The sequence below is a fragment of the Mesoplodon densirostris genome, chromosome 8, assembly GCF_025265405.1.
Source record: "Mesoplodon densirostris isolate mMesDen1 chromosome 8, mMesDen1 primary haplotype, whole genome shotgun sequence".
Taxonomy (NCBI): domain Eukaryota; kingdom Metazoa; phylum Chordata; class Mammalia; order Artiodactyla; family Ziphiidae; genus Mesoplodon; species Mesoplodon densirostris.
Window position 1 is genome coordinate 55,839,977 of NC_082668.1, and position 18,591 is coordinate 55,858,567.

The window sequence follows — 18,591 nt, forward strand, 5'->3', positions numbered from 1 at the left end:
AAGGGGTCTGCCTTTTGGAACCCCTGACAGTCAGTCACTGCCCTCTTCAGTAGAGGGCCGCTCTCTGGAAAGGGGTCAGATGTGAGATTAATGATTAGTGCTACACATCCAGGGACGGTGAGCTGGTGGGAAAGGGCACCTGAGTGGCTGTCAGCAGCTACTATGCCTCCTTTCCTTTGCAGATGAATGGGTGTTGCCCTTGGGAGAGCAGAGGCAGGTGCTTTCAGTCATAAATTTTAATATCTTGCAACTCTTGGGCTCAAAGGACCTTCAAATCATCGGGCCCCTCATTTTACAAGGGAGGAATTTGAAGTTGCAGAAGATAAAGTAGGTTGTCCAGGCTTCTCTGGGTCGTTCCAGAAGAACTAAAGCTTATACCCAGATGTCTTGCCTCACAACACTTCACTCTGAACAGCCTTGCGCGGCCTCACCCAAGACTTCTCATTGGATAACTTGAGAATTTCACAAGGGAGAAGTCCAGGCGGCAGGGAGGAAGGTCACGCATGGCGTTTGCAGTTGACAGCTGCCGCAGGGTGAAAGTGTGGTTGATGAGGATGTTTTCCATCCCTGGACTTTGGCACAGTGAGAGAACACTGAGGGAAAATGTTTGCCCACCTCCTTTTTCTCCTGACTCACCGACCCACCACCCTTCCTCTTCCCTCTATCTGCACTTCCCCTGCTCAGAAGCACTTTGCCCTGTGCCTCTTGCCTTTCTGTGTTCCTGCCATCTGATAAAGGGAGGGAAGAGAGTGATCTTGAGTCCTCTGGCCGTGGCCTTGCCACCAGTGTGCTTGGTGGAATGACAGTGTGACCCTTCCTCCCCACTCCGTGTCCCCACCTGTAGCACAAGGCCCTCTACCACACACTTCTTACAGGCATCAGTTTCCAAAGTTAAGTCATCCGCACCAAATCGTGACTTCTGTTATATCCGTACCCCACCTGGACTAATTAACTGAGTATTTTATTTTATTATTTTTATTTTTTTAATAGGTTTATTTTATTTATTTATTTTTGGCTGCGTTGGGTCTTCGTTGCTGCCCGTGGGCTTTCTCTAGTTGCGGCGAGTGGGGGCTACTCTTCATTGCGGTGCACGGGCTTCTCATTGTGGTGGCTTCTCTTGTTGCGGAGCATGGGCTCTAGGCACGCAGGCTGAGTAGTTGTGGCTCGTGGACGCTAGAGCGCGGGCTTCAGTAGTTGTGGCGCACGGGCTTAGTTGCTCCGTGGCATGTGGGAACTTCCCGGACCAGGGCTCGAACCCGTGTCCCCTGCATTGGCAGGCGGATTCTTAACCACTGTGCCACCAGGGAAGCCCTAACTGAATATTTTAAATGAACTCACTTTTAAAATAATTACTTTCGCTTTGTCCTAAGTGATTATTATCTATGAAATCACATGGATATGTTACTTAGGTTTTTCTAAACCACATATAAATAGATTTACAGCTGTTAAAATTAAACATTTTTATCCATATTTCACCTAAAATCACCTTATATATGTAACCATTAAGTTGAAAGCGTGGGACCCCATAAAATACAAGCAAGAAAAACTCTTCTCCCTTGAACTGTACTGTCTTTTCTGCCCCTTGGATCCAATTTTGGCAGGTCCTTGCAACTCTCAAATAATAAAAAACCTTTCTGTTACTTTTAGTCCCAAGAACAATCCAAGTGCAGTAATGGAAGTATCCACTTTAGTTTAATACTTGAAACTCTGAACATCATTTCAAGTTAAGCTCCTTCCCTCCTGCCTCTAAGTGCAGCTTCACCTGGGAAACCTGAAGGGGAGTTGTCAGGTGTGGCACCTTTGTTTCCCCAACTTGTAGGGCACCTTCTTACCCTCCCCACCGTCCTCCTACCTCCCAACCCAGCTGCTGATAGTTCTCCCAAGAGGTACAGTGGGGAGAGGGCCGATGTGGGGAGAGGGCAGGTAAGCTGTTACTGGCAGCATCCAGTATGAATGCTACCTAGTCCCAGCAGTTGCCTGATCTGGACCTTTTCTCTGGCAGGACTATTGTGGGTCCTTGGGGTCCCCCTCTTCCCACAGATCACTCATCAACAGTAATATGTTCCCTTATCATAGGCAATGCCACCTCAGACTGGTCGAATGGCTTCCTCTTGCTACCAGTTTCCGGTAGCCCACACTACCCGTTGCCCCTTGCACAGAGCCCTTCCCAGTAGGACTTAGTCAGGTGCCCTTCTGTGGGGTCCACACCTGCACCAAGAGAAACCGGCATCCATTCCTTTGAGAAATTCTAGGAGCTCCGAGAGATGCCAAAGCAGGCCCTGCTCACGATTCCTCCTTCAGGGCATCCTGTTGACCCCAGTCTCCACCCATGAGGCATTGCAGGGCTTGGGTCTGGCACTTATCTGTGTGCCTCAGAAATTCCCGGGAGTGCACGTGAAGCTCTGCAAGTGGTCCCCTAGAGGCCCTTCTTACCTGGCTAGGTAGCAGAGGGGAACAGCCCACAGCTCCCCCAGGACGGCCTCCCTCCTTCCCTCTTGGGGTGTGGGGACGTGGGCTGGCTGCTCACTTTGGGGGGCACTTGGTACCCATGTTTGATTGCTGGCCTCTGGGGCCTTGGTGTAAGGGGCGAAGCAAGCCCATATGCACACTGTCCCACCTTCCACGGCTGTCCTGCTGCTCTGCCGAGGTGGTGCCCAGCCCCAGTGCTCCAGAAGCCTTCCCTGGAGACACACAGGACACTCCCGCACAACGGCCAGGTCTCCTTTGCCATCAGACAGCATCTGATTGCGGGGCGCGGGCCAAAGCCCATCAGAATATCATCATCTCCACTTTGTCAGGAGTGGATGAGTCTCTCAGGTCAAGTCCGTTCCATCCACAAGTCACTGACCCTGTGGAGGTTCTATAGAAAATGCAGCTTCCCATTTGCCAGGCAACCTCTTTGTTTTCTAACCTTCCATCATGACAGCTCTCTCTTTGTCACGGGACAGTCTGTTTCTGTGATTACTGCCCAGACAAACTGATGAGCGGAGCTCCTGAAAGAGCCTGGTTACACATTTAGGATGCAGTGGTCTGTTTTCAACCTTTCAGCCTGTTTTCTGAGCACAGTGGCATAGTCGGGGGGGTGGGGGTGGGGGCTTTGTGGCTTTCAGGCTGGAGCAGAGTGAGGGGTAACATTATCCCGAAGTGACTGCGTCTGCATTGCTGAGGAGACCAGCCAGCTTTACAATTTGAAGACCTCCTGCCCGTCTCAAAGCGGAAAGGAGGTCGTGTCAAAGGGCTTCTTGTTTTTACAAACTGGCTGGCACATCCCCAGGGCCCTTTAAAAGGCATTCGTTAAGTAGCAGAAAGCTCCAGTGCTAAGGCAGAGAGATCCCGGAAACCTGAAAGTGCTGGGAACAGGGAAGCATACTAATTAACCAACTGGTTCTGAGGGCAGGATCTGGAGGGGGGCCGTTGGGCAGTGACTCGAAGGCTCTAGCCATCCCCGGACTCACCGTTAGGTTGATGGCTCAGGGCACTATTAGCACTCTGTGTTTTAAACTAAGAGTATGTGTTTAAACAGTTTTTACATACATTTCATTATTCCCATTTCTAGCTCAGCACAGATAGTCAGTGTCTAATAGAACTGGGAAGTGGTATTATCCCCTGTTTGTAGATCCATCAAGTTGCAGAAACAGGGCTGATGGCTCCTTCCACATTACTCATGTATTTAGCCATAGAAATCTCCCAGTTTCTTTCTTTAGGCCAGAGACCAAAATCTTCACCTGACCAGACAGTGGAGAATAAATAATAAGTCAAGGGCTCTTGAAGATTCTTTCCTTTTCACTCACTCTGTTCTTTTGTCCTCCGTCCCAAACACAAAGGTACGTAGGCTCTAGAACCACTCCTTTCATAATTGAGGGCAGCTTTACATACGACTAACTATTCACCCACTGCTCTAGATGAGTTGTAATTTATACCAGGTGAGGTCCAGTCAAGAATAAGTGTCTATTTAAAATAGATAACCAACAAGGACCTACTGTATAGCACAGGGACCTCTGCTCAGGATTCTGTAATAACCTACATGGGAAAAGAATTTGAAAAAGAAAAGATCCATGTATATGTATAACTGAATCACTTTGCTGTACACCTGAAACTAACACAACATTGTAAATCAACTATAGTCCAATATAAAATTTAAAAATCTTCTAAAAAAGAGTAAGTGTGGAGCCCAATACAGCAAAAACAAGCAGAGTCCCTTCTTTTTATTGCCCGTGGGCCCATAGCTGGACTGCCAGCCAGGCTGGAGACGAGAGCAAGTTTCCTCTTGTTATTATTCCCCCTGTAATTATTGAGCACCATCCTGTCTCCTAGAGAGGTAAGGGTTTGCGGGGAGAAGGAGTGAGGGGTGGGTAGGCTTTAAGAATCTTAGCTTCCTGGAGTCTTCCAGAGCCCTACGAGGCCTGCGTGGGAGAGAGCAAGGACCCACACACACCCATCTTAACCTTGGGAGGCTACTTGAAATAAACGAGCCAAGGACTGCAAAGACTTGAAATTATTCTGTAATGTAAATTGTTTCTGCTTCACTGCTGAAATTCACAGAGATTTGCATTTTAGAACTTGACTTCTAACCTTGGAATAAAAGCATTTTTCATCTTTGGTGCATTTTCCATTTCAGGAGTGGGCAGGTGAGGTAGTTTCTTTCTGTCCCTCTCTTGCTCCCTCCCTTTCTTGGACCTCATAACTCAAGAGAGAACCTTATACTTGGTAGCTATGTTGAAAGGAAGATGAATCAACCAGGAAATATATCTTTTAAGGTTTGCAACTCTCTTTTTATTTTATTTTGATTCAAATACATCCTTAGGTAAAGTCACGGACTTTAAGCTCATTTGCTGGGAACAGGTTCTGATGTAGAAGAACGTGGCTCCTGAAACAGGGTGGGAAGGTGGGCGAGGCTACAGTAGGCGGGGGAGCTGGGCCATGCCTGAGACATCTTTCCCTGTAAACGCCTTGTCGTTCGTGCGCCCTCTTAGTCTTCTTCCCTCAGCCAGTGTGGGCTTACCGAGCACCTGCTCTGTGCCAGGTCTGCGCAGTCACAGAACCTACAATGTCCTGACCTTCAGAAGTTCACAGCCCCATCGCGTGGACACATAGAGTGACAGCTCAGCCCGAAGGGGCCAAGCAGGAAGATACCAAGGGCACACAGGAGGTGGTAGCTAACTTCCCCTGGGTGAGCTCAGGAACGCCAACTTGTAAAGGATGAGGGGGAAGGAGTCCATTCAGGAGAGAAAAGGAAGGAGGAAGGAAGGGCGTCTCAGGGGAAGGAGATGCGACGGCAGGCCAGACACATGCGAGAGAGCAGGAGAGGTTCGAGAATATGGAGTAAGTTGTAGGGGGACCTTAAGCAAAGGAGGAGAGGGCGTGGCCGGAGGTGAAGCTGGGGAGCCTGTAGAAACCCATGGTTGGGAAGATCCTCGTGTGTGCAGTTGGGGAAGTGGTCTCTCATTGCCATGAGGAGCCTTTGAAAACTTGTATAGAGGGGAGCTAGATCTTCAGTTTTGGAAAGTGTGGCACTGGGGACGGTGGATTGAAGGACTGAGATCCTAGAAATAGGGTCTTAGCCCAGAGCTTCTAGAAAGGGGGCCTGAGACAAAGATTGATATCTTACTACTTGTTGAGGAAGGAGGTGTAAGCCCAGGGCTGTAAGGATGAAGGCAAAGGGCCAGGTGAAGTACCAGATGGATGCAGGCTGGCTCCTGCTTCACCAGAAGCCACACAGACACAGCAGCATGGGCGCTGGGCACTCTGGACCCCCTGGAAGGTTTGTAAGGAGGGACTGGCTCTACCTTGGCAGAGTCTGTAGAAGCGAGAAAAGAGGCTCCCTCCTGTTTCCTGCTTCTCTTTGGCCCTGGTTCACGTCCCAGGGAACTGGCGTCCCATACATCTGGGATGCTGTTTGGGGATGGAGGTCCCCCCCCCAACCCATGCCCCTCATCCCTGGTGTAGCTTCTTCCCAGTCTGACAGCGGAGGGGAGCCTGGCTTGTGTGAGCACCAGCCGAGAAGGAGAAAGAAGAGCAGGCAGTCCGGGGAATCTGAGAAGGCTCGGAAGGGGTGTCACCATTCAGACAAGAAGCTCCGCTCAGAGACGAGTTCAGCAGTCCAAGCAGAGGGGATGGATGCCAGAGTGAACGGAGGAGGCTGGAGTAGAGAAAGATGTACAAGATCTTCATTCTGTAGAGTCAACAAGCCCAGCCCCAGCCTTTCAGGGAGATACATCACAGTAGCAGTCAGTAAGGGCTTCCATGGCTAGTGTGGGGTGAGGCATACTCTGTGGCCTTGTGGTTTCCTAAGGAAAATATATGATTCATCATTGTATATTCGTTCATAAAGTCATGGAATAAGCCAATTCCTGTATTTGCCAGGGAAGAAGAGGAAGCTACTATAAAAATGGTTAAAAATCCATGATGCTCAAAATAAAGAATCTGGTCACAAGTGTACTTCTCAGAATTCTTTCTGCTGAAATGGCAGAAGCCCAGCTTTCCTAGCTTAGGACTGGGGGACTCTCAGAACCCAGGGAAGGGCAGGCATGCCCTGGGCAGAGATGTAACAGGAACAGTGGACCAATACCCTGCTGGGACATGCACCCTCTCACACTTGACCTTCTCTTTGTGACAACTTCCTTTCTCTCTGTCTGGAGCCTGACCCTTCATGCAACAGGACTGATGCTGGCTTCAGCAGCCTGGTTTCCAACTCATTGCTTTGGCTCTGGAGAGGGATTGGCTCTTTGCACCCATTCAGCCCTTCCTGGGCAGGACGCCCACTGGCTTAGAACTTACCAGGTGCTCTCCATGGACCAACTAACTCCGTGCAGGGCAGCAGAATTATTATTTTTTAAATGGGAGGCCACAAGGTGCCATGTGGATGAGGGGAAAGAGGGTCCAGGAGAAGGATGTGCATATCTGCCATGGGAGCAAGGGTGCTGATGGGGAGAAAAGTACATAATGTCCACTGCAACCCAAAGCTCAGAACGCTACCATTCGCCAGAGAGCCTTCCTGTACCCCTAATTCACCAGCTGGAAAAGAAAAGGGCTCCAGATTGTGCGGTTCTGCCTTCTGCCTCTCCCCCTGCTAAGGACTCAAGCGAGTGTTGCTTTAGATTGAATTGTTTTCCTAAAGCTCTCGATTCAAGCTCTGAATATCTTACAACCAGTTCTACAAACAGAGCTGCCGCCAGCTACACACTGAAAGCCCTGCTCCTTGGCCCCAGCATGTTCTGTCCTTTTCCTTAGCATCTTCCCATCCCCTGCCTCCTAATGAGTTTAGGTAGATTGAAATGAGTTTAGGTAGATTGAAATTTTAATCGGTTTGATGGGTTTTATTTAATGGGAATTTAAATTGAACTGAAGACCGAGAGCATTGAGGGGCTGCAGGCTGCTAGCTGGGACCTTTTGGAGGCACATCTCACCCCCAAGACAGGGGTGGTGGCATGCTGCGGGGTGGTGACTCCCTGCCAGCCCTTTTGGACTGTGTCTCAACAAATTTGTAGGTGATGGGGTTTATGGTGGAGACAATTTTCTCTGACCTTGGTCTCTTAAGTCAGAGGAGGAAAGCTTTCTGGAGAGTGATATTGATCCAGTTCTTGGATCAGTGGGACCCCCAGTTCCAGGGTGTCATCTTGACCGTGGACCTGGATGTCCAAAATCAGGAGGGGAGGGGTCCCTGTTGCACACACACCCCTCCCACTGAGGGCCTTCCCGTGGGTGGGGAAAGGCAGGCCAGGACCATGATTAATTTACAAAACTGCAGCGCCTTCTCTCCTTTTTTAATTTTTTTGTTAATTTTTATTTTTTATTGCAGTATAGTTGATTTACAATGTTGTGATAGTTTCAGGTGTACAGCAGAGTGATTCAGCTATACATATACATATATCTATTCTTTTTCAGATTCTTTTCCCTTATAGGTTATTATAGAATACTGAGTAGAGTTTCCTGTGCTATATAGTAGGTCCTTGTTGGTTATCTATTTTATATATAGTAGTGTGTATATGTTAATCCCAAACTCCTAATTTGTCCTTATTTCTTAAACACAAAAGATAGCATTTTCCATTGAGGAGAGACGGAGATCCTTTGAACCTCTTTATGGCAAAAACTAGGTCCTCCAGTGAGATGGCAGTGGTGCAGGCTTTGGTGTCCTACCGACTGGTTTCTGTTCTTTGTTGTTTTTTTTTTTTTTGCGGTACGCGGGCCTCTTACTGCTGTGGCCTCTCCCGTTGCGGAGCACAGGCTCCGGACGCGCAGGCCCAGCGGCCACGGCCCACGGGCCCAGCCGCTCCGCGGCATGTGGGATCCTCCCGGACCGGGGCACGAACCCGTGTCCCCTGCGTCGGCAGGCGGACTCTCAACCACTGCGCCACCAGGGAAGCCCCAATAGTTTTCTTAAGAGAAAAATGATATAGTTCAAATATCACGAAAGCTCCATCCGCCTTCCCAAACCCTCCCTTCCCTCCTCAGTGATCAATAGCTGGAAATTGTATCTATCATCCCCAATGCATATTTTTATAGTTAACTCCAAATGCCCATATGTAAAAATATTGTTGATACGCATAACATTGACTACTACTGCTTTGCATGGTTAAAAAACGGCATCGAGCCATACAGATTCTTTTGCAATCCGTCCCAGCACTGCTGCTCACTTGTAGAAACCACGGACTAGTTGCATCACCTTTTTGAGCTGCAGGCAGATTGTTTAAGATGCTGGTTGTGTTCATCCTGGCACAGTCCAGGTGAGCGAGGATCAAAGCCTGGAGAGGAGGAGACAACTTGATATTACGGAGGCAGAATCAGCAGGGCTTTGTGACTAATTTGATGTGTGGAATGCCAAGCGTGATTCTGGTACCTGGTTAGGAGATGAATGCCAGTCACTGAGATCGGGAGCCTGGGGATAGGGTTTCTGGTCTGGGAAAGTAAGGCACTGAATGACCCCTTAAGGCGTGGAAGTGTCCGTGGAAACCCAGGAGGGGAGGTCCAGGAGGCAGTTGGATTTTGGGAAATTCAGGCAGTGGTTTGGAGCTGGCGATGCCTCTTTGCGTTCCCTTCGCATCCGGTGAGCATTCACTTTGGGAAGGAAGGGGGCGGCTCCTCCCTGGAATCACCCTGGGGAGTCACCCTGGCCAGATTTCTTCAGCATTCTGACAAGTGGCAACAAGAGACCTGAGGTGGAATCACTTCATTGTCATGTCATCTTGAAAGTTTAGGGTTATATCTGAAACATTTCTTTTTCCCTCTAATAACCTGTTGTGATTTCCTCCTCCATGAAATTACAGAAATCCTCTCTGAAGGGAATTTCTGCCTTCAGACTTTACCGTGCTTTCTTGTTAATAAGGCTGATAGACTTTATCGGCCTTGGCATATACTTCTTTCTCTTTGCCTGAACTTGCCCCCTTGTTAAGCTTCAAGGAGCCCCAACCTTTCCTGGGATGGATGGCAGGACATGTGTCTTCCCAGGCATTTGGTGTGGGAATCCTAACCTCGAGTTTGTCTGCAGTGAGTATTCATCTCCAGGTTAGGACTTGGGTGATCATTCACTGTTCTCCTTTGTCGCTCACTACGACCTGGTTCAGGGGCTGTTGGTCCATCCTGACTAGTTAGCAGCTAGTTTTTCACAGGGAAATGTCTCTATTTGCTTAATTAAAGAAAAGATGCCTGCCCCCACCCCCGTCCCTGCCAAAAGCCCTGCATGACATCCTGACAGGCCTCCCTTTAGATGGGAGGGGTCCACCCAGAGTAGCCCAGACAAAAGAGTTGGGGAGGAGGCGGGGGAAGTTTGGGCAGCTGCTGTTATTCTAAGGATCCAGACAGACTCTCGGGCTGATGGGGTGGGACCCAGAAGCACCTCTGGGCCCTGCTTTTCTCTCTTCTGTCTCTCTGCTTTCTTTTCTCACTCTCTCCTCTCTTCCTCTCCCTTCGTCCTCCTCCTCTTACCTTTCTTTCCATCCCCTCTTCTAACTCTCTCCTCCCCCTCCCACCCCCTCATCAGTCTGTCTACCCCTCCTCTCTTTCTCTCTCCCTCCTCCTCCTCTCTCCCCCCTCCTCTTTCCCCCCTCCCCTCCTCTTTCCCCCCTCCCCTCCTCTTGCCCCCCTCCCCTCCTCTTTCCCCCCTCCCCTCCTCTTTCCCCCTCCCCTCCTCTCTCCCCCTCCCCTCTTTCCCCTCCCCTCCTCTTTCCCCTCCCCTCCTCTTTCCCCTCCCCTCCTCTTTCCCCCTCCCCCTCCTCTTTCCCCTCCCCTCCTCTTTCCCCCTTCCCCTTTCTCTCTCTTCCTCCCCTTGCCCTCACCCTCTCCCTCTACCTCCCCCCTCCTTCTCCCCTCTTCCCTCCCCACCCCTGCACTCTTTCTGTCACACAGGGGGAACGTCTAGGTCGCAGTCACTCCAGGTCCCTCTTATTACCCATTATGCAGCTTTGTCTCTCTCTCCTCCTTTCAGCTCTTACCTGGTTCTCTTCTCACCCCCACCCCCAAGACTGGCATCTGACTTCCCCAGAACTTGCATCTGGTCCATAACTGCCCGGACTTGCCCGGACTCCAACACTGAATGACCTTTTTGCTCCAAAACCCCAGCCGTCTGTCAGTCATCTCTCTGTGAGCAGGATTCTGAGCTCCTGAGAGAGGGTCTGAACAGCTCAGCTCATTGTCCTGAGCCCGGCCACAGTGTCCCAGGCTGCTGGCCAGCCTGGGGATGGGTCCCCCTCAGGTCAGACACACCCTGGGCTGGTCAGGAGTGGAAGGGGGTGGGCAGGGTTACAGAAACACTCGCCTACCTACCAGGGGCTGGGGTGGAGGTAGAGCCCCTGAGAAAGGGGGTTTGTGGGCTCAGGAGTAATCAGGTCCCTCTAGCACAAAAACTGTGTCATAGACACCCTCCAATGAACTCACAGCAGGAAGATGATCCTAAATTTGGCTCAAGCTGAATGGGAGTCATGGTTTATAAACTGTTCCTAGTCACGTCTGCACGAATGGAAGGGTATACATCTCTGAGGTAATGAATTTAGCATCTTCCAGCCACGCCAAACATGGCATGAAATTAGACTTTAAGTCGGAATGTTCATTTTATTCACACAGTAGGGTGCAGGGGTGGACTTGATTGACTCCAAACAAAACAAAATCATTCAGTGCATAAAATGGAGAATGTGGACTGTACTGTTTTTCCAGTCATGAAGACTTCGGATACAGGATTTGAAACATGTATCCCCCAAAGTTGAGTGCTTTGTAATACTCTCACCTGCAAGATGTAGGCAGAGGGTAGACCCTGAACCAGGCTCAGGATGCCTGGAGCTGCCCTACCAGGTCAGAGTGAGGGCCCTGCACCTCAGGGGTGTTGCTGCCCCTCCTCTCTTCAGAGCCAGCTTCCCCATCATGTGCTCTGTGGCTGCTGATGCCACACCCCCACGTCCCTTGCGGTCTCAAATCACAAAACCGGCGATTATTACACTTTCTGGAGTGTGTGAAAACAGGCTTCAAATGGGAAAAACCCAGTCCCACTTTTATACAACTGGAAAACATTACAGAACTTGAATCTTTCAAATGTCCAGAAAAAAAAAAAACCCGAAAGACAACTCACAAAATCCAGCTTGTGTGACTTAGTCACACGGAAACGTGAAGAGGAAGGGAAAGGGAGCTTGCTTTCTCCTTGCAGGTGGTTTTGATTTAGAAAATGTGCCTCGAAATTCAGTACCTACCAACACAGAGGAGAGGTTTTGTTTTGCTTCTAAGAAAAGTAAAACTACTCTTGAATGTTTCAGGGCTCATCAAAGTTTCCATTTAATGTTTTTTCCACTTTTGTCTACCTGGATATTCTCATTATCTCTGCATCTGCTGAGTCAATCAGTGTATATTGTGGGAAACTCTCATCCCCCCATGATCCGAATTAGGTGGGATCCAGTTCTGAAAACATGAGTTAATCATCACTAGAAGTACTGGCAAGAGCTGAGGATGTTTGCGTTCCTAGGGGACAGTTTAGTGTCTCCAGATAAATATTCCAATCCAACTGACTGCCTTCTCTGAGCTTTCCTTCCCCAAACTTACTCCCCCATAAGGAGGACAAGCCAAAAGCACAGTGTTGGGTCCCCTGTAATTTACAAGGCTACGACAATACTTCAAAACAATTGGTCTTGAGCCATCGTTGGTATTCAGTAGTATGTCGCTATAGGATATGTTTCTTCTTGCAGAATTGTACAGTATCCATGTGACTGTTTTTACCCTCCAAATCCAGTCAGATTACTTTTGAAAGAAGTTTTAGGAATTGGGTTGCCAAATTCATGCAATCTCCATGTTAAGAGCTCCTGTCTCTGTGGCCTCCAGCTATGAGGCAGGTTTTTATGAGAACGAAAAGCGAAATACCTTGTCCTTGTGTCCCCTCTTTAGAATAAGAAGCTCTACTTGGACATCATTCACACATACATGGAAGTGCACGCGACTGTTTACGGCTCCAGCACAAAGAACATTCCCAGTTACGTGAAAAACCACGGGATCCTCAGTGGACGGGACTTGCAGTTTCTTCTCCGAGAAACCAAGGCAAGTTTTTTGTAGTTTTGTAAAAATGCATCAGTATTGTTGTGCGGAGGTTTGTTTCTCTTGCCATTGCAAATGGGATCAGAATCTTCGGTGCTTTCTTTTCAGTGGTACCGCTGATCTTCAGGTCATTGCTGGGCAGTGGTTTTCTAGACTAGCTGTAGCTTAAAAGTTAGCAGATTGTGAAAGGAGGTTGCTACCATTGAAAACTTATTTACTGAGGACCTGCTTTGTGCCAAGAAGCATCAAGTGAGGGGCTGGGGACATGGTGGCAAACAGGCAAAGTAGGGTTTCAGACGTCCTCAGAGAGCAGCAGCTTTCCCAGCGAGCCCGGGGCACTTAACTCCTCCACCTCGCCAATCACCCCTGTTCAAGGAACCCGTCCCCCAACTAGCTTTTCATCACACCCGCTTGTTCAAAACGTTTGTACTGGACACTGGAGAAGTTCAGACAAGGGAAGAGTCCCTGGGGGCTCAGGGAGCAGGGACGGCATCGTGAGAGCTGTGAGAGATGAAGGATGCGGGTGTGGATGCACCTGGCATTTGGCACAGACGGCAGTGAGTCAGGTGGTAGAGGTGGAGATGACACACCCAGGAGAGTCAAGAGACCAACCCAGCGCGTCTGTGTGTCGGGAAATAGTGGAAGACAAAATTTGATAAGGGGCTGAATGTCACAGATGTAGAATTCAGGCCACGTGGTGTGGGTAGGTGGGTAGGAGCAACTGATGGACGGTCATTTCAGTAGCATGGTGAGCGCGGTGTTTTCACATCCTGGGGGCGTCCACCCAGTGGTCTCTGTCCTTTCTGTAATTCTGACGTGGACGCACCCGGTGAGGTTAGGGGACCTGCACATAGATCAGTGTTGGGCCTTGAAGGGTTGGCTGGCACGTTGATGTATTCCTCATGTTTATTAATAGGCTCTTTTTTAAAAAAAATTAAACGTATATATCTTAAGAATCTTTCCATATGAGAAATAGCTGGGCTAAAGGATATGTACATTTTTAGTTTTAAAGGTTATAGCCAAAATGGCTCCACAGATATTATACAGTCTATCAGTCAGTGCTTGTTACCTTTCTCTCTTTATGAGTGAGGTAGACCATCTTTTCACATGTTTATCTCAGAGATTCCTGATTCCCGCCTCTAAATGCTACACGTTCTTTAGGTAAAATACTGCAGTCCATTAAAAGGGTTATGGTATTGAACACGATAACATCACAGGTATTAGACAAATATATCAGATTTCAGTAAATTATTTAGATAAGTAAAGAGGATTGCAATACATATGAAAATTCATGTTTATTAATAAGCTCTTATTTGTGAATTTTACAAATATGTCTCGAGCAGCTCCTATGTGCCAGGCATCATGCAAGGGATACAGGAGCAAAGAAAACAAGCACGATCCCTGCCCTGCATTATCAATAGTGAATTGTTCAGCTCTGGTCCTGACTTCATTTTCATTGTCAAGGTAGAGGGGAGAGGCCAAGTGCATGAGCGTCTGTGGCATCGTAGCATTTCTGATCAGTGTGGGTGATACTTCAGTGCGGGAAGGCATATTCGTATGTGCTGTCCTGTTTACTTCTCACCACAGCCTTCAGAGGTAGGCAGGGCAGGTATTACTGTTAACTTTAAACAGGAGGAAATAGACCAGAGAGTTGGGCTTGTCCATTGTCACTGAGGTCACCCTGGAGGTAACCCTGACTCGTGATTTTTTTATTGCAAGTGAAAGCTCTGCTAGGCCCTCGACGTACCAGCCTCATGAATAAACATACAAACTTAAGAACATTCAGTGGATACTCACAAGCCAAAAGAATCTGCATCTCCTTTCTGCCTCAGTTTCTCCATAGGTAAATGCATTTGATCATTTCTACCTCCCAAGTCATGTGTGTGATGCCATGAATAAATTCACTTGATAAATTTCTCTCCTTGGCCAAAGATCTGGTTTGTTTCATTAAGATTTTATTTCCTTACAAGGTCATCTGCAGTCTGATGACGGTGGCCATCACCAGTGCTCCCCGGTTTGCTCTGTTTGCTTTCCGTTCACCTTCTGTCTTAGGAGGACATTTTAGAATCATTAGAAAGTCCGGGCTCTTTAGCCGCAATGCTATTTTTGCTTCATTTTACTTTTCCCCACATCAGATTGTGGGAAAAGCTCAAGCTCCTTTAAAATTACAGTTGGCAGCGCTGCTTCTCTGTCATCACTGTTCCACACGCTTCTATTAACCCAGCTGTGTGAATGTCTTACTCAGCCTTACAGATCTTAAAAGAACACTTACTTACAGACCGTCCACTTACCCTGTCAGAGAATGAGAGATAGGCCGAAGCTAAGGTCCCTGATGTCTGGAGAGCAACAGAGAAGAGGCCTGGAAGGCCCAGGCCATGAGGTCGGAGATTGCCCGAGATTACCCAAGGATTACAGCTGAAATTTTTTTTTTTTTTTTTTTGAGTGTAAGGGTCATCTGTTTATCCTTGAAAAACTGGTACTTTCAGAGGATGTCGCTGATCCCATTTTGTATTTCCTGTTCAGGGGACTAGAATATATGAAAGGACTCCGAGTGGAATTATGGCTAAAACGGTCGGCAAATATGATGAAAATGAGGCAGTATATCGCTGAGGCTCCCCTTCTACCCAGAACACAGCAGCAGCCCTGAAATGAATGAATCTTGGGCTTTGGAATAATGACACTAAAGACTAGTCAGGCTTTGCATTTATAACCCTTTCTGCCTCTAACTCCTTCCTCGGTGTCTCTGAGCAATTTAAAAGTGATTTATTCCAATCCACATCGAAAGTGCAGAACTGGGGATGCAGAGAAGCAAATGTGTGTGGAATGAATGGGATTTGCACGTTCCTCAGACTCGTTATGGGAGAGGGAAGCAAGTCGGGTGCCCCTCAAGGCCTAGAGACATATTGAAATGATTGATGCATAATCAGCTTTTGACTTATTATTTTTCTTTATGAGCCATCTTTGAATCTCTGCACCAAGCCCAGAAAACTGTCTCCTCAGCAGAATTGTGTCCCTGCGTGCAAGGAGGGGCCCTCTTGAAGGGCCCACAGAGCCTATGGAGATGGGAGGGATTCAGTGTAACCCTCAAGTCGGGGCTCAGGAGCTGGGAAGTTGTTGAATGTAGAAGACTCTTCTAATAGGCATATAAATGTGGATGAATTCATTATTTATCAAAAGACCAGAGACGAGTCATTCGGGCCAGCAAACTCCAGGAGAGCAATTTAAGCCAGCAAATAAGGCCTGAACTGGGGTGGCGTGTTTTTATTTTTGGCTTCAGTCCCCATCTCTCTTAATGTGATTTCTTTCTTCTCCTTCCTAATTTTCCCCTCCCTGTGCCCACCTCCCCCAGTCTCACCAGGGGAATATCCTTACAGATTGGGGCATTCACATCCCACACTGGCTTGGAGGAGCATCTGGAGTGAGCCCAAACGGGTACCTCCCTTTCTGACAGTGAGAGTCGAGAACAAATCTGGCTGTGGGGAAGCAGAGGAAGAAGCAGCTGCTGCCCCTGCTGTTGGCACACACCTTTTCTGCCCACAACTCTGGCCATTTCCCCCTCCAGCCCTTGGATGGGGCATGGCGGCCCTGTTTCCCCTCCCACGTCAGCTCAGCAGCTTAGCTGTGGGACTCGCCTAGAAGCCCGGACAGGGTTGGAAGGTAGGCAGTATGTACTACTGTCCTTGTTCTATTCCATCCTCGGGTCTGACCTCCCCTATCAACCGTGGCTCTTCCCACGAGCTTGGATGTGGTTGCACAAGCTCTCTCAAAGACCCAGGGCCCAAGGCAGCCACCACCAGTGGACCAGACCCTCGTGCAGCTCCATGAGTGCCCAGGGGCTCTGCTTATTCTGTTGACAGGTACCTTCTCAGGGCCTGGCTTGCAGAGGCCTTCAGATAACCATATGAAGAATGAAGGAAGGAGTCCAGAAGAAATCCACTGGCCATCTGGGATCTTGGAGCCATGCCCCTAGGAGTGATTTCTTGCTTTTCTCCTGAATCATGTGCCTATATCTCCAAGATCTCCCCAACAAGGGACACTGGCCTTCTGATATCCCGTGCTTGCCTCTCCGTGGTGTTGCCCACATCCTCAGGCCCCTGTGAGAGAGAGCCCAAGAGCGAGCTTACTGCTGGAGCAACCCGTCTTCCATGTCTACTTCAGATCCTCCAGTGTCCAACCTCAGGCAGTCAAGCAGGTTTCATCCTGGTGACAGGTCCCAAAAGCCATTCCCATTCCAACTAGATGGAAAATAATTAGCATACACTTACACATGCACACACACTCCATCCTCCCCCCTCCCCTCCCCTCCCCCATATGTATATAGAATGAAGAACGTATGGACATAGGATTCATTTACCTCTCCGAATGAGGTTTCAAGAAGAAAGGCACCTCCTGACACCCAAATACACACAACCCATTCATGTTATCATGGGGCACGACCATGGGGTTTTATACTGCAACAGTCACGACCGTCTCTCTAACCCTTCCCTGTGTTAAGCCCTTTCCGTGAATTCTCTCTTCATCACTAAAGTCCTCTGACCTCGGTACCGTTAGAGCCCGTCTTAACTGCGGTGGTGAGCCAGGCCTGTGATGCCTCCGCACCGTTAGGAGCTGAGGGGTAGGCCTGGTGAGCTATTGGGGTGAGAGTGGTGGTCCGGGACAGCTCCTCCAAGGAGGTGCACCTGAGCTGCCTTTTCATGGCAGACATTGCATGCTGGCACAGCTGAAGGTGGTCGGCATCTACAGCTGTACGTGTATCTGAATGTTCTCTTCCTCTCCATCTCCAGGGTAATATGCTTTCGCAATGCAAATTGCAATGCACTGGATTTTGTGGTGGGGCTTCCAAATGACCGAAGGACAGGGACTTGTGATCTTGATGTTGTTGTTGGATTTTTTGTTTTGTTTCTGGAAGGCCACTTACATAGTGGGCACAGTCTGGGAGTCTACCCAGTGAGCTGGTCTCCAGGAAATGACCTTTGATTTAGTGGCCGATACTGACTAACCTGGGGTGCTTAAACGTGCTTGGCAAGTATCATTGTCTTTGTCTCCTTTGCCCTTCTAGACCTTTAGGAGACAGTCTTCGGGTAGGGTAGGTTAGGGGCTTATGGAGCCCAGGAGAGGGTGTAGCCAAACATACATGGGAGAGATTTTGGCCACTGTTTTCTCTTCCATCAGCATTGGGTACAAAAGGGAAGACAGATGTCCAGAGAGGGGACCCTGCCGGCTACACAAAAGCATCACCTATCAGGAAAATAGATTTTCTCCATACCCCGCCTTGTATGGATTCTTTTTAAAGATATAAAAGGGATACCTCTTATCAAAAATGTAATGATTTGCAATCATTATGTGAAGAATAAACAAGTAAGGCTTAGCCATAGCATGTGGCTCATGGGGCTGGCCTTTGCTTGAGGCAGTCACTGTAAACTATGTCCTCTCTCTCTTCTGATGGATGCCCCTCCCTGTTCTTTAATCCAGGTACTTTATGAAACACAGGGAACTCATAAATACACGTAAGCAGGTGCTGAACCTCTTGTAAAACCCCACAACCACAACTCCTTCACAGCAAACTCCAGCTAGACAACAAAAGGTCATGTATGTGCTGCACGTAAAGTTGAACCTGGGTTTGAACTTGGACTAGCGTTTAGCGAACATTTACTAAGTGCCAAACATTGGAATACATCCTTTCCATGAAATATCTCCTTGAATCCTCAGAGCAGCCCCGTGAAATAAAGCACGATTACTTTCACCACTTTACACATGAAAAGACAGGCTTAGAGAGCTTGTGTTACCTTGACTAAGGCCCATAGCTAGAGAGAATGCATTATCAGTGGACCTCAGATACTCTATAGAGAGAGGCATGTAACAATTTCCTACATTTACAGAGCTAGGAAATGATGCAGTCAGGGTTGGAAACCTGGTCGGCCTGACTCCAGAGCTTGTGCTCTTCATCACCACATTGTCCTGATCTCAGAACTACCTTTATCCACCTTTAAAGTATTCTTTGTGAACTACTCCACTTAAGGGTTTAAAACAATTTCGTTTCTCCTTTCACACAGGGTGAAAATCTGAGTGGTTTAACTAAACTCTTTG

The 18,591-nt window shown here is 48.5% G+C and overlaps 1 protein-coding gene across 4 annotated transcripts in view; it reads left to right on the forward strand.

The window, feature by feature from the left end:
• MGAT5 (alpha-1,6-mannosylglycoprotein 6-beta-N-acetylglucosaminyltransferase) overlaps positions 1–18,591 on the forward strand; it is a 367,899-nt gene that overhangs the window by 308,462 nt on the left and 40,846 nt on the right. For all 4 annotated transcript variants that reach the window (XM_060106214.1, XM_060106215.1, XM_060106216.1 and 1 more), the window contains one exon: positions 12,358–12,507. In XM_060106214.1, the coding sequence (XP_059962197.1) occupies positions 12,358–12,507 (150 nt within the window). The remainder of the gene's footprint in view (positions 1–12,357; positions 12,508–18,591) is intronic.